Source organism: Phymastichus coffea, unplaced genomic scaffold (assembly GCF_024137745.1).
Source record: "Phymastichus coffea isolate CEN01 unplaced genomic scaffold, Cenicafe_Pcof_1.1 PCOF00003, whole genome shotgun sequence".
NCBI lineage: Eukaryota > Metazoa > Arthropoda > Insecta > Hymenoptera > Eulophidae > Phymastichus > Phymastichus coffea.
Window position 1 is genome coordinate 13,117,211 of NW_026706814.1, and position 12,842 is coordinate 13,130,052.

General features: G+C 32.5%; 3 protein-coding genes across 4 annotated transcripts; 1 reads left to right on the forward strand and 2 right to left on the reverse strand.

Moving 5' to 3' along the window:
• The first annotated feature begins 151 nt into the window (after window positions 1-151).
• On the forward strand, window positions 152-6,649 carry LOC131664035 (importin-7). The gene is made up of 15 exons (XM_058934876.1): window positions 152-630; window positions 895-976; window positions 1,054-1,204; window positions 1,287-1,445; window positions 1,524-1,871; window positions 1,950-2,123; window positions 2,197-2,342; window positions 2,422-2,585; window positions 2,656-2,775; window positions 2,849-3,362; window positions 3,433-3,976; window positions 4,047-4,252; window positions 4,332-4,607; window positions 4,690-4,833; window positions 4,921-6,649. The coding sequence occupies exons 1-15, from the start codon at window positions 547-549 to the stop codon at window positions 4,989-4,991; spliced, it is 3,183 nt and encodes a 1,060-aa protein (XP_058790859.1). The 5' UTR covers window positions 152-546; the 3' UTR covers window positions 4,992-6,649.
• Window positions 6,650-6,823: 174 nt separating this feature from the next.
• Window positions 6,824-10,312, reverse strand: LOC131664054 (NEDD8-conjugating enzyme Ubc12-like). The gene is made up of 4 exons (XM_058934911.1): window positions 9,092-10,312; window positions 8,854-8,948; window positions 8,579-8,785; window positions 6,824-8,088 (listed from the first exon to the last, which is right to left on the reverse strand). Exons 1-4 carry the CDS (start codon window positions 9,192-9,194, stop codon window positions 7,948-7,950), a joined length of 546 nt encoding a protein of 181 aa, XP_058790894.1. The 5' UTR covers window positions 9,195-10,312; the 3' UTR covers window positions 6,824-7,947.
• A 48-nt stretch (window positions 10,313-10,360) lies between these two features.
• Window positions 10,361-12,482, reverse strand: LOC131664042 (thiamin pyrophosphokinase 1-like). Of its 2 annotated transcripts, XM_058934898.1 has the most exons (7): window positions 12,268-12,482; window positions 12,080-12,193; window positions 11,622-11,741; window positions 11,341-11,486; window positions 11,164-11,271; window positions 10,855-11,017; window positions 10,361-10,784 (listed from the first exon to the last, which is right to left on the reverse strand). In XM_058934898.1, coding segments are annotated over exons 1-7 (804 nt in total). In that variant the 5' UTR covers window positions 12,269-12,482; the 3' UTR covers window positions 10,361-10,632. The 2 variants fall into 2 exon arrangements, with proteins under 2 accessions (XP_058790881.1, XP_058790872.1); XM_058934889.1 differs by having other exon boundaries at window positions 12,080-12,482.
• Between the last annotated feature and the right edge of the window lie 360 nt (window positions 12,483-12,842).

Sequence of the window (12,842 nt, forward strand, 5' to 3'; positions counted from 1 at the left end):
ATTGCCTACTAAATCTACCTACAATTAACCTCAAAATTATTCGACCGAACTTCAAATTGATATTGAAGCCAATTCAAATTTCGCCAGTTGTGGCGCGAGTGGATACCACGTGATACAGAAGCTCGGCTTGGCTTGGCTTTTCTATAGAGAGGAGGATCGAGGTGGCATCTTTTTGTATAGCTCTGCACTCTCTTGGCGCGGGAAGTGATGAACCGTTGTGAGTTGCGAGCTCTTTTGCGTGCTTCGTTCAAAAGACTTCGTGTCATGTGCCTTCGTGTTATACCGCATGAAAAAATAAGCTTGTGTATGTAAATGCACTAGTGGCGGCCTCAAAGTACATACATACATATTTTACATATATACGTGTGCTAGCGTGAGAGACAGACTCAAGAAATAGAGAGAAAGAGTGCGTGCGTGTGTTCGTGTGCGCGTGCTATTCCGCGGAAGAAGGTTTTGGACTTCGGATAGAGAGACAGAGTCCGCGGTTTCTGGTGGTGTGTCTTCGAGATCTCAGGACGCGCGCCAGCCGCAGCAGAAAGTGCCACCATGGATCCACGTAAATTGACTGATCTGCTCAGGGCGACGATTGACCCAAGCCAACAAAAACAGGCTGAAGAACAGCTCAACCAGGTACTCGTTCCGTCGATCATAACCCACACGTTCTCAGTTCGCCTAGAGAAAAACGTGCTCGCCAGCCATGCGGACACGACAAGTGCCTGGCTTCTTCGCGTATACTCGCGATCTTGACCTTCGTTTTTCGAGATTCGTGTCCTCGTTGATCACGTTCCGCGAGTTCGACTTTTTTCATGCTACTCCAACAAATTTTCTTTTCATTCGTGTAAAAACCTAGCTGTACTGGTGATTCGTCTTTCTTACGTTAATTTTCAATTTTAGATCCACAAGATCATTGGCTTTGCTCCAGGCTTGCTACAAGTGATTATGTCCAATGAAGTTGAGATGCCTGTGAGACAAGCAGGTAAATTAAACTTCATTTCAGTCCCTATCTCAAAGTGGCATTTCTTTATAGCTGTCATATAACTGGCTCCATTCTAGGTGCTATCTACTTGAAAAATTTTATCATCTCTAATTGGGCTGATCGAGAAGCTGAAAATGCAGCTGTGCCGTTTAGCATTCATGAACAGGACAGAGCGATGATTCGTGATGCCATTGTCGATGCATGTGTTCACGCTCCTGAATTAATTCGGTAGATCAATAGAAACATATTTGCCAATTTTTTAAATTTGAATCTGATTTTTAATTTTTTTTATTATTTTCCATATGTATAGAGTTCAGTTAGCTGTATGTATCAGCAATATTGTAAAACATGACTTCCCTGGGAGGTGGACACAAATTGTTGATAAAATCACTATATATCTTCAAAATCCTGATGCTTCTTGTTGGCCTGGTGTTTTATTAGCTCTATATCAATTTGTAAAAAACTTTGAGTAGGTTTCAATGGTTTTCATAGAATTTTAATTACTTTATTTTAGTTTATACAATGACCAATCCACTTTAATCTACAGATACAAAAAAGCAGAAGAAAGAGGACCACTTCATGAGGCTATGAATCTTTTATTACCCATGATTCACCAACTGATATTGAGGCTTTTACCTGATCCATCTGAACAATCTGTTCTTCTACAAAAGCAAATACTTAAAATATTTTTTGCTTTAACTCAGTACACTTTACCTCTTGATCTTATTTCTAAACCACTTTTTACTCAATGGATGGACGTCGTACGACAGGTAGCTGATAGACCTGTTCCACCAGAGACTAATGATCCTGATCTTGACGATGAAGAACGATCAGAACTACCATGGTGGAAGTGTAAAAAATGGGCACTTCATATATTGCAAAGAATGTTTGAAAGGTATACGGTAGTTCAATGAAGTGAAAATGTATATCATTGCTGATTGCAAATTTTACTGAAAAAATTATTAATTTGCAGATATGGCAGTCCTGGCTCTGTAAGCAAAGAATATAAGGAGTTTGCAGAATGGTATTTGCAAACATTTAGTGGAGGCATACTTGAAGTTTTACTTAAAATTTTGGACCAGTATCGCAGAAAATGTTACATTTCACCACGTGTTCTACAGCAGTCTATCAATTATATCGATCAAGGGTAATTTTATTTTATCTATTATTTCAAAAATGATTTACGTGAAAATATTTTTACAAAAAGAATTTCATTACAGAGTTCGTCACGCATATTCCTGGAAATTTTTAAAACCTCACATGTTTGAAATAATTAGAGACGTTCTATTTCCAATTTTGTCTTATTCAGCAGCTGATGAAGAACTGTGGAACTCTGATCCCTACGAATATATACGAGTTAAATTTGGTATATTACACATTTAAACAAAATAGATTTGTTTTTATTATAAAATTTTATATAATAACGAGTTGTTTTTATTTAACAGATATTTTTGAAGATTTTGTATCACCTGTAACTGCTGCTCAAACTTTATTGCATTCAGCTTGTAAAAAACGAAAAGATATGTTGCAGAAGACAATGCAATTTTGTGTTGAAGTTTTAACAAGTCAAAATACTGATCCAAGACAGAAAGATGGAGCTTTACATATGGTAAAGTTAATTTAGTGTGTGATTTTATGTTGTATAAAACAAAAATATTAATTTGAATATATTTACAAAGATTGGAACATTGGCTGATGTTTTGTTGAAAAAGAATATTTACAAAGAACAAATGGATAAAATGTTGTTACAATATGTATTCCCTGAATTCAATAGCCCTCATGGCCACATGAGAACTAGGGTATGTAAATGGAATCGGAAAGTATTTTTAAATTTGTAATAAGAAATTGTTTAATACAATGTTCATTTTACAGGCTTGCTGGGTGTTGCACTACTTTGCTGGAATAAAGTTCAAGCAGGACAACATTTTAATTGAAGCAGTCAAGCTTACCACAACCGCTCTTTTAAATGATGCAGAACTCCCTGTCAAAGTCGAGGCGGCAATTGCTTTGCAAAGTTTACTCCAAAATCAAGAGAAGGCACAAAAGATCATTGAGCCTTGGATTAAGCCAATCACATTGGAGCTTTTGAATATCATTAGACTGACTGAAAATGATGATCTGACAACAGTCATGCAAAAAATTGTATGCTGTTATCCCGAACAGCTTACCCCAATTGCTGTTGAGATGTGTCAGCATTTAGCTTCCACTTTCAGTCAGGTCTTAGAAACTGACGAAGGTAGCGATGAAAAGGCTATTACAGCAATGGGTTTGTTGAATACTATCGAAACTCTACTCTCTGTAATGGAGGATCAGCCAGGAATAATGGATCAATTGCAACCAATAGTTTTACAAGTTATTGCTCACATATTTAATCACAGTGTCTTGGGTAAGTCGCAGTTAATAATCGAATTAATTGAACAATAAATATATTCATTTGTTATTTTGTGTTATTTCAGAATTTTATGAAGAGGCTTTATCGCTTGTGTATGATTTGACAGGCAAAAGGATATCACAAGACATGTGGAAAGTTTTAGAGTTAATGTATGAACTTTTCCAAAAAGATGGCTTTGATTATTTTACCGATATGATGCCAGCTCTACATAATTATATTACTGTAGACACACCCGCGTTCTTATCTAATGAAAATCACATCTTAGCAATGTTCAATATGTGTAAAGCTGTTCTCATAGGTGACGCTGGCGAAGATCCTGAGTGTCACGCCGCTAAACTTCTCGAAGTTATCATTCTTCAATGTAAAGGACACATTGATAATTGTATACCACCTCTCATACAGTTAGTGTTAGAACGTTTGACAAGGGAGGTAAAAACTTCCGAACTTAGGACAATGTGTCTACAAGTAGTCATAGCAGCTTTATACTACAATCCAACATTGTGTCTCGAAACTATGGATAGACTCCAGGGCACTTTAGGACAGTCAACTGATCCAATTGCTTCGCATTTTATTAAGCAGTGGATTCATGATACAGACTGCTTCCTTGGGTACATATCAAACAATTGATCAAACTTTAATTTTTCAATTTGAACTATGATTACCAATTTTAACTTGCAGGCTTCATGATCGAAAACTTTGTGTTTTTGGTTTGTGCACGCTCATAAGTATGGGTCCAGCAAGACCAGCAGCAGTTAATGAGTGTGCACAACAAATAATCCCATCCTTAATTCTTCTCTTTGATGGTCTCAAGAGAGCATATGCCGCCAAAGTAGCAGTCAGTGAAGATGAAGACAACGATGAAGAAGAAAGTGATCTTGAAGAAGGTAAGAAAATTTTTAAATACATCTAAAAATTTGAGTCCATTTCATATTTACAGTAAATCATTCTTGTTTATTTTTGAAGTTCTCTCATCGGATGAGGATGAGATTGATGACGCTAGTCAAGATTATTTGGAAAGACTAGAAGAAAAGGTGCTGAAATCTCAACAAGGTCATATGTTTTCTGTCGTGAATTCAGCGCAACAGCCTGGGCAAGGTGAGCATAGATCAGATGATGATGATGATGAAGATTCTGAGTATGAAGCCAATGAAGAAACGGCTCTGGAAAGTTACGTTACTCCTCTTGATTCAGAAGATACGAATCAAGATGAATACATTGTTTTCAAAGAAGTCATGCAGAGTAAGCATTTTTTTAAAGCTATTTATAAAAAATTTTTATTAAATACCGAAAATTAGTTACCAATGATATAATAATATTGCAGATATTGAGAGGACAGAAACACCGTGGTATAATGCACTTACGAGTCATTTGACACAAGAACAACAAGCATCTTTAGCAGATATTATTTTGTTGGCTGATCAACGTAAAGCAGCTTTGGAGAGCAAGCGAATTGAGCAGAGTGGAGGCAAGTATTATTGCTGAATCCTATTGATGTTTAGGCTTGCTAAGTGTATTCACTTTGAATTAATGAATACGTATCACTGTATTATAGGTTATGCTTTCACATCGCAGACTGTACCTACTACCTTTAATTTCGGTGGAAAACCTGCATTCGGTCGGTAAAAAACTATAAACGTTTATAATGTAATGTAATTAAAAAAAATTGTAAGGTATGCGAATCGAATGTTCGTAGCACGCGATTGCAAATTGACGACCTCCAAAACAGTAATGCATTTCCTACTTACTATTTTTCTGTAAATTAAATGTACATTAGTAAGGTGATCGGACGAATTTGTATACATACATAGAAAATCATGTCGACATTTTAATCCAAATACGTGGCTCTTGCACTGTCGATTGGTCATATCGACCAGTACCAAATAAACTTCCATCGCTAGGCGATGCTATGTAACCAGTTACATAAAGTTAAATAGCAAATATTTGGACTCTAAAGCCATAATTTATCGCGGATAGTGAAATAAAAAGCAAGGCGTGTGATGATCTTTGGCCAAGTTAAATTTCTAATAAACTTTGCCCCGCATCGTTGAATCAGACTTTAAAAATAGACAACGAAGATCATCTTTGAATTAATTGGGGCTTTTACTATGCAATGTTCTAGTGATGTTTTTACTGCAACTCTTAAGGAGAAAATGAATAAACACTGAACTTTCTCTATATTTGTTAAAAAAATGGTAAATAAGGAATATGTTAAATTGTTGATGTAAAATATATTCAAACTTAATTTTTTAAAAGCAACTAACAATATTTTTTTTTATATATATAAAGCCTCCTCCATAAACAGGTGTAATTTGTGCAAGAAATTTTCTCAATCTGCGATAATTATAATCAGTAGGTAGGATCAGAATGCTCGATATAGTTACTGTCTAGTTGATACTTTAATAATCAATATCGCTATTGCTGAAAACCTGCACAATACTTAGTCCTTCCATAATCAATAATGAATTTTATATTATAACAAAGATTGCTTTTGACTGGTTCTCTTATTTTTTCTATTGGGAAAAGGATGCAGTGCAGTTTCAATAAATTTATTTTTCTGAAAAATGTTTTACAGTAGTATAAATTTCGCACTGCTCCTTCTTCCAAAGGTGCATAAAAAGATGTGTTAAATACATAAATTAATAAAGATAATAAGTGTGTATATGTTTGAAAAAAATGAATCAGTGGCAGTATATGTACAAGTGAGTATTCTATGCTGTGATTGTAAAATAGAAATCTCTTTGTACTAATAATTTCTTACACAAATGTTGATAGCTGAGAATCTGAACTCGTTTTTTATTAGCGTGATCGCTGTGAGTGTAAAATTACCTATACGTGCTCTTTTTGCTTTTCGCAAAAAATTAAATACAAAATCAAACACTGGTTGAAAAGGTTGAGTCAATAAAATTTTTTTTACACTGTAGAAAAACTTATTAGTGAACTTTAAAAGTGCCTTGAAAGGAATTTGAAGCTGGAACTTTATTAAAAGATTAGTGTTTCCTACTGTACATTGGACCGAGGTTGGGACACTTCTCTAGTTTGTAAGTCCCAAAAAATAAGTAATAAAATAACAACATAACATTTTTGAATACTGAGAAATAGTTAGAACAAAATGATGTTTTCTTAATTTTTTCACAAGCAAAAATCGGAATCGGGAAGAAGTTCTTGTTTACACGCGCCATTTTTGTAATAATTATGAATAATATCAAGATTTGTTTGAGTTTATCAAATGTTGATCTGGAGATGCAAACTGGAGGTAAGATAAAATATGGCCATAGTGATGCTTCGATATAAAAACCGAAGTTTTTAAAAACTCCTTTGATATTATGATTATTATTAAAATTATTATTAAATTAAATTGATACACAATTATAAATATTTTTCATTTTATTTCGTATTGTTTCCAAATCCCATGTTACTTTTAGAAATAATTAAAACGTTATTTAGTGGTAAACATTTCTTTTTTATTTTATCTGGTTAGAATGATAATTCTACATGTTTCATGAGTATGAGTTAGATTTATGCAGAACATTTCACTTAAAGGCAGAAGAAATACAAGACTTTCATACAATAGCATTAAGAAGTGAAAATAAGTTTATTTAAATATAAATTTAGGAAAGATGTTAATGTTTACTGCCTTTATAAATAAATTAGTTTATTGAAAAATAATATTGCTTAATTTTAACTGAACGAAAATTGCAACACATGGTATTCACTCCATAAGTTATAAACAAATCCGCACATATAACCATATGTATGACAATGTAAATCCTTTATTAATTCTGCAAATCTTATTGAAAAAAACATGTTTTTGTTATTGTACGCGATCAAGGGAATACCAATATAAATGATCTAATAGGGTGACTGGCCTAGTGAGAATTAAATCAAGGTAAAAGAACTTTTATAGAACAAAAAAATAAACTCTGAGACAAATAAATAGGATTAAGTATCGTAAAAACGGTTTACATGCTCCAAAAAGTACAAAACCCTAGCAGATGGATGGTTAATCTCAAACTAAAATTTGTTTGGCTTGTGTACATTTATTTTACAATAGAAAGAACTAAGTTGTATACTTTTGCAAGCATTATTTTCATAAAATATTAAACTCAAGCCGTTTTCCGACTTATTCATTCCACTACTGACTACTGATATTCGTGTCTCTATTAGACCAGTCATCTTCGAAATTCTTTTAATCTGTTTTCAAATTGCGAATGATTGAAATTACTTAAGCTATTCAAGCGAACTTCATGTACATCGTTTCTACGTCTGTCGTTTCCTCCGCATCACTCTTACAATAATCTACACGAGGGCTCGGCCACAATTTACGTAGTTTAATTAAAGTACTATATATAATTTAGATGATACAGTGAATTTATTATTAGCCAAAAGCATAAAATACTTGATGAATTAGATGTTTGGAGGCTTGGCAAGACGTAAAGAACGTAAGTATGTAAAAAGTGGACACACAGGCAACAGCGAATATACTACGCCGTCCTGCATTTCTCCAATATTTCATTATTTTCCCTCTGATCGTGAGTCTTTGTGATGGCGCGCATATTTTCGGCAATAAGGGAACAGTATATCACTTGAGACACCGCTGAAAATAAATTGCTCCCACGTAACCACCCCTCATTGCTTTGCCTACGTTTTGTTCGAATACCCGACGATTATTTTGTAATACTTCAGCAGCATCTTTATTCAAAGGATCCTCTGGATTTGGTTCCTAAAACAAAAGAAAAATTGTTAATATCAGTATTTTTAGATAAAGCACTGAACTCTAAATATTATTTACAGATATTTAAAAATTCTATTACAGGATTAAGAAATGGAGTTCAATTTTTCCCAAAACATGAAAGTATTTTTAAATATAGTTTTCAAAATTTTACAAAAGAACATATATTTATATATTGTTGAAAAGTAACATTTTTTTTGTTGTTTAATGCTTGACTAGTTTCAAAATTATCATTTGAAATATTTATAGAATTATTTTGTATTAATATATATATATCACTAATTTTCTTTTGTCTTAAAGATTAATAACAACTGTTAAATCATTTTGTAAATAAAACTTATAATACAGTATCCTTAAATGTTAAATTTAGATGAAGGTATATACTTATGAGTTAACAGTTTACAAGTTTCATCAACGTCACTTGTAACTTTGTTTATAATTATTGATAATAATAGACATCCATATTTTGAGATAATCTTACCAAAAACAGGTACTGTAATCCATAAACAATTGAGTTAATAGTAAGAACTGGTTTCCAGTCTTCCCTTAAAATATTTAGGCATACATTGCCATCTAAGTCAATATTTGGATGATAGACTTGAGTTTCACACTTAACCTTAGGTGGTTCGTGTGGATAATTTGGTCCAACCTTAAAACTAAATGTGAATTTTCCGTTTTTGTAAAATCCCTACAAAGATAAAGCTACCTTCAATTAATTGTACTTGTACAAGAAATATTTAACAAATTAAAACTAACCTCATCTGGACAGATAACAAGTTTAAAGTTTAACAGATCATCCGGGTCTGGAAACTCTGTGTTGCATGTTTTTGGTAAATTCAATTCAGTGATATCTATAATCAAATAACAAAGATCTTTGTAAACATAGTTTTTATTTTTTTATTTGCAGACATCATAAGGAGTAAAGTTAACAAGTATGGTGCAATGAACAGGTTTGACACAACAAAATGTTTAGAAGAATTATACAATATTTTACCTTTTTGAATTCTAAGTTGAGCAGCAGATGCTTTCTTTTGTGATCCGGCTTTAGGAGATTCTCCATTCTTACCAGCATTTTTTAAGGAGAATAATTTAATCATGGTAGGACTATAATCGTGTACTTTACGAAGGCATATAAATATTCAATATGCGGAACACGAAGTTGAACTGATAATTAGTTGATCACACAAATAAATTTCTGAATTTCTTTTGAAAAATGAATAAGTTGCACTTGTAATACTAACAATCACAGTCGTCAATGTTCACTAATAGTGAAATACCAAACGGATCTTGGATCAGGAAAGATGAGTTTGGACAACGAAATGAGGGAAAATTGAGTTCAGTAACGATGGAAAGAGAAAAAGAAAGGGATAGAGACAGAAGAAGAAAAAGAGAGAAGAAGAAATGTATTGTGTGAGATCACAAATGAGCAGTTAGTTAAAGTCGAAGTGAGTATCTTTGAGAAACGGCTGTGATAGGAACAGTACAGAACGTGCGACAGCAGATTTCGAGGAATAAGTAACTCGTGTTAGTTGTATTGGTGTCCGTGGCCTATGTGGATCAGCGCGCGCACATGCAAACAATCTGTTCCGATTTCTTATTTTAAGTTAAGCATTGCGCATGCGATGCGTAGCGGGTGATACGCAGTATACGCAATTTTGCTTTGAATGTTATTCTTTTGTATTTTGGAGTTTTTATTAAATACCAATGTTTCATAAGTTCATAAGGTCCATGTCTATAAAGTTCTATAACATTTTCGAAATCCACATTATCTGTCACATTAGAAATATAATATAAAATCATTGCAATATTCGGATTTATAGAAACTCTCTAAACGACGTTTATAACATGATTTTAACTATATTTGACAGAAATTCGAAATTAAATACACTAAATAAATTATTAATCGTTAGGTAGATAGGCCCTAGTGCTAGTAACCGTTTATAAAATAAAGACGATTTCACGATACATTGGATCTCGACTTTTTCATTCATTAAATTTATAACATTTTACAATATCAATAGTCAAGCATTATTGCAAAACGCAAACTAGTGTTGGATCAAGATGGCCTATTACTGGTGAAATATCGTTTTATTCTCGATTTCAATTATTTTATTCTATACCGAGTACAATTAAAAATAAAATTGTAAAAAATTAGATTAGATTAGATAGATAAAATATTTTTTCTATGATTTTTCATTTTTTTTTAAATTTTTTGTATTAGTTTAAACTAAATATCTTTAATTTATTCTCATAACATAAAATCTCGTATATCTATATTGGAATTTCAAGTATATTGATTTGTGACTGTTCATAAAAGCTATAAAGTGACAGCACCTTTATATACAAATATCTTTTTAAGTTCACAAAATAACATACACAACAATTTTTCATGAAAGTACTAGTCTCGATAAATTTATAGAACTATTTTATTTGTTTCAAATTAAATAAAATCCAGTTTTAATTACGCATATTTAACAGAGCTCGATAATTCTAATTCAGATTACGCGATGTACATTTTTTCTAAAATAAAAATAATCATGAAGTATCTGAATTTTCACAAAATTTTGTAAAAGGTTCAATGCCCATGGACCAGGTGATTTTTTCGTTTGTAATTACGGTGACTTCTGGATTGCCGTTGTAAGTATTGGAAGTACTCAGTAATCCACCAAAGCTTGTATGAATATTATCTATGAATCGAATTATATAATAATAAATTTTATTAAGTGATTGAAAAAAACAACGTCATCTATACTATACCTAAATTCCATTTCAAGCCTGTGGTGCGGATATCACTAGTAGACGTACCAAAAGGTATAAGAGAGCACCAAGTTTGACGAGCTATCAGCGCATCGGGAATATGTATTTTATGTTTACCTGGTTTTAAAACCCATGTCATAGAATTACTGGAAATTTGTATCACCTGTACACGTATTTTTTTTATTTATCAGAGCTGCTTGATAGAACAATTTTGAAACAAAATTTTTTCGTCTTGTAAGTTCATTTTTTATAAACAAACCTTTTGATTTAAAAAAACGATTTTAATTTTCATTAATTGCTACAATATACCTGTATGTGTGGATTCAAGATACTATCAGTCTTGTAAAGTGTGTTGATATTACTTATGATGTGATCAAATCGACCAGACGTGTCAACAAAAACGTAAATATGATCCAACTGTAAAATAAAAACTGTAGATATAAATTTCACATGTAAAACAATTTTCAATCTGAGTGTTGAAATTACATGAATATTATTTTTAGTAATATATAGGTGCAATTGCATAAGGGCTTTTGTAAAATCTGTGTCGGACTGGTCCGGCGTATGCAAAACGATAGCATCAGTTTTTTCCATCTGCTTCAAAAGCTCCGGACAAATACTGTCCATGTCACCTATATAAACAATTTGAGTTGACTTGTACTTAATAAAAACGTCAGATTCCAGTTTCATTCCATGAAATTTCATCGGATTTTTTGAATGAATTCAATTCTTTGTAAAAATATAGAATGTAAAAAATGAATACACGCCTGTCACAAGTGTTGGAACATAATCCTTGCATTTTCCTCTAAATAGACTGTTCTTTTGTTGTTCTCCTAGATAATTTATCCAATGATTTGTTCCACCATCAACTGTTACCGTTACTTGTGCTGAAATCAATGTTTTTCGATAGAGAATTGGTTCAAATAGTAATCGATAATACATTTTTTACATGTGGTAAAATTTGTCAAATTTCTTTCTATAAAAGGGATAAAAAATAATGCAAGGTTTTTAATTACACAATTGTTTTTTTTTTCATTCGCTTGATATTTCCATTTTCTAAAACTTAACGAGTGAGGTCGTATAAAACATGTCGCGCTTCTATATGCTATCGTCACGTTTGTTAATACTATAGTAATAGTAAATAAGATAAATACTAATCACTGAATTCAATTCAAGATGTGTTAAGAGATGCGATAAATTGATAGTACCAGGCAGTAAATATTACCTTTTTTCCATAGAGGAAGTACAATGTCATAACCTAAGTTTATCGGATTGTTTAGAATAATCACTGCATGATTGAATTGGGCTGGGCAGCAAAATATGTTCAACGGATTCCACACTTCAAATTTTAATTCATTATGGTTTTGCATCACAAATGTTGCACCTCTCATTCCATTATTATAAAATACAAACTCAAATAGTTGAGACACGTTATAGGTTAGAAATTTAATGAATCAATAATCTTAAGTTATCACAGTTCGGTCAAAGAAAACGTTAATACTTTGATACTGAGATAACAAATGGCAATCGTCAACTTATTGTTGACTTATTGTGAAAATAATCAAGTATTGATTGTCAAGGAATTGTAAAATGTAAACACCCTTGTAAACTGAAGAATGTTCGAAAATACGTACGTTTCTAAATAATGTACACATACAACATATAGCAACCATAGACATATAAAGGATAGACTGCTGATATCAGGTTATGAAATTGTCCGCGAGAGTGAGAGAGATAGCAACAAATAGCAGGAAACTTCTGTTTCTTTCTAGTCGACGCTTATTGGCTGTTGCCGTGCATACGCCTACGCGTTCTTTGACTAGCGAGGTCAACGCATGCGTTTTGGCATATCGGAGTCTCAGCTTTAAGAGACCCACCGCCATCTAATAAAGTAAAAGTAAAGTAAAAGTTCTTTGACTAGCGAATTTGAACTAAGATTCATAATAAAAATTAATTAATTTTATCAATATACCAAAAATCAATTTTAC

Excerpts from the sequence above, each read along its gene's own strand:
- LOC131664035 (XM_058934876.1), top strand. The coding sequence starts at position 547 with ATGGATCCACGTAAATTGACTGATCTGCTCAGGGCGACGATTGACCCA. Across the intron at positions 1,872-1,949 it reads TTGCAAAGAATGTTTGAAAG|ATATGGCAGTCCTGGCTCTG; the intron begins GTATACGGTAGT and ends ATTAATTTGCAG. Across the intron at positions 4,608-4,689 it reads TTTCAAAGAAGTCATGCAGA|ATATTGAGAGGACAGAAACA; the intron begins GTAAGCATTTTT and ends ATAATATTGCAG.
- LOC131664054 (XM_058934911.1), bottom strand. The coding sequence starts at position 9,194 with ATGATTAAATTATTCTCCTTAAAAAATGCTGGTAAGAATGGAGAATCT. Across the intron at positions 8,786-8,853 it reads TTGTTATCTGTCCAGATGAG|GGATTTTACAAAAACGGAAA; the intron begins GTTAGTTTTAAT and ends TTATCTTTGTAG. Across the intron at positions 8,089-8,578 it reads GATTACAGTACCTGTTTTTG|GAACCAAATCCAGAGGATCC; the intron begins GTAAGATTATCT and ends CTTTTGTTTTAG.
- LOC131664042 (XM_058934889.1), bottom strand. The coding sequence starts at position 12,245 with ATGAGAGGTGCAACATTTGTGATGCAAAACCATAATGAATTAAAATTT. Across the intron at positions 11,742-12,079 it reads ACTTCCTCTATGGAAAAAAG|CACAAGTAACGGTAACAGTT; the intron begins GTAATATTTACT and ends CATTGATTTCAG. Across the intron at positions 10,785-10,854 it reads AGGCTTGAAATGGAATTTAG|ATAATATTCATACAAGCTTT; the intron begins GTATAGTATAGA and ends TTCGATTCATAG.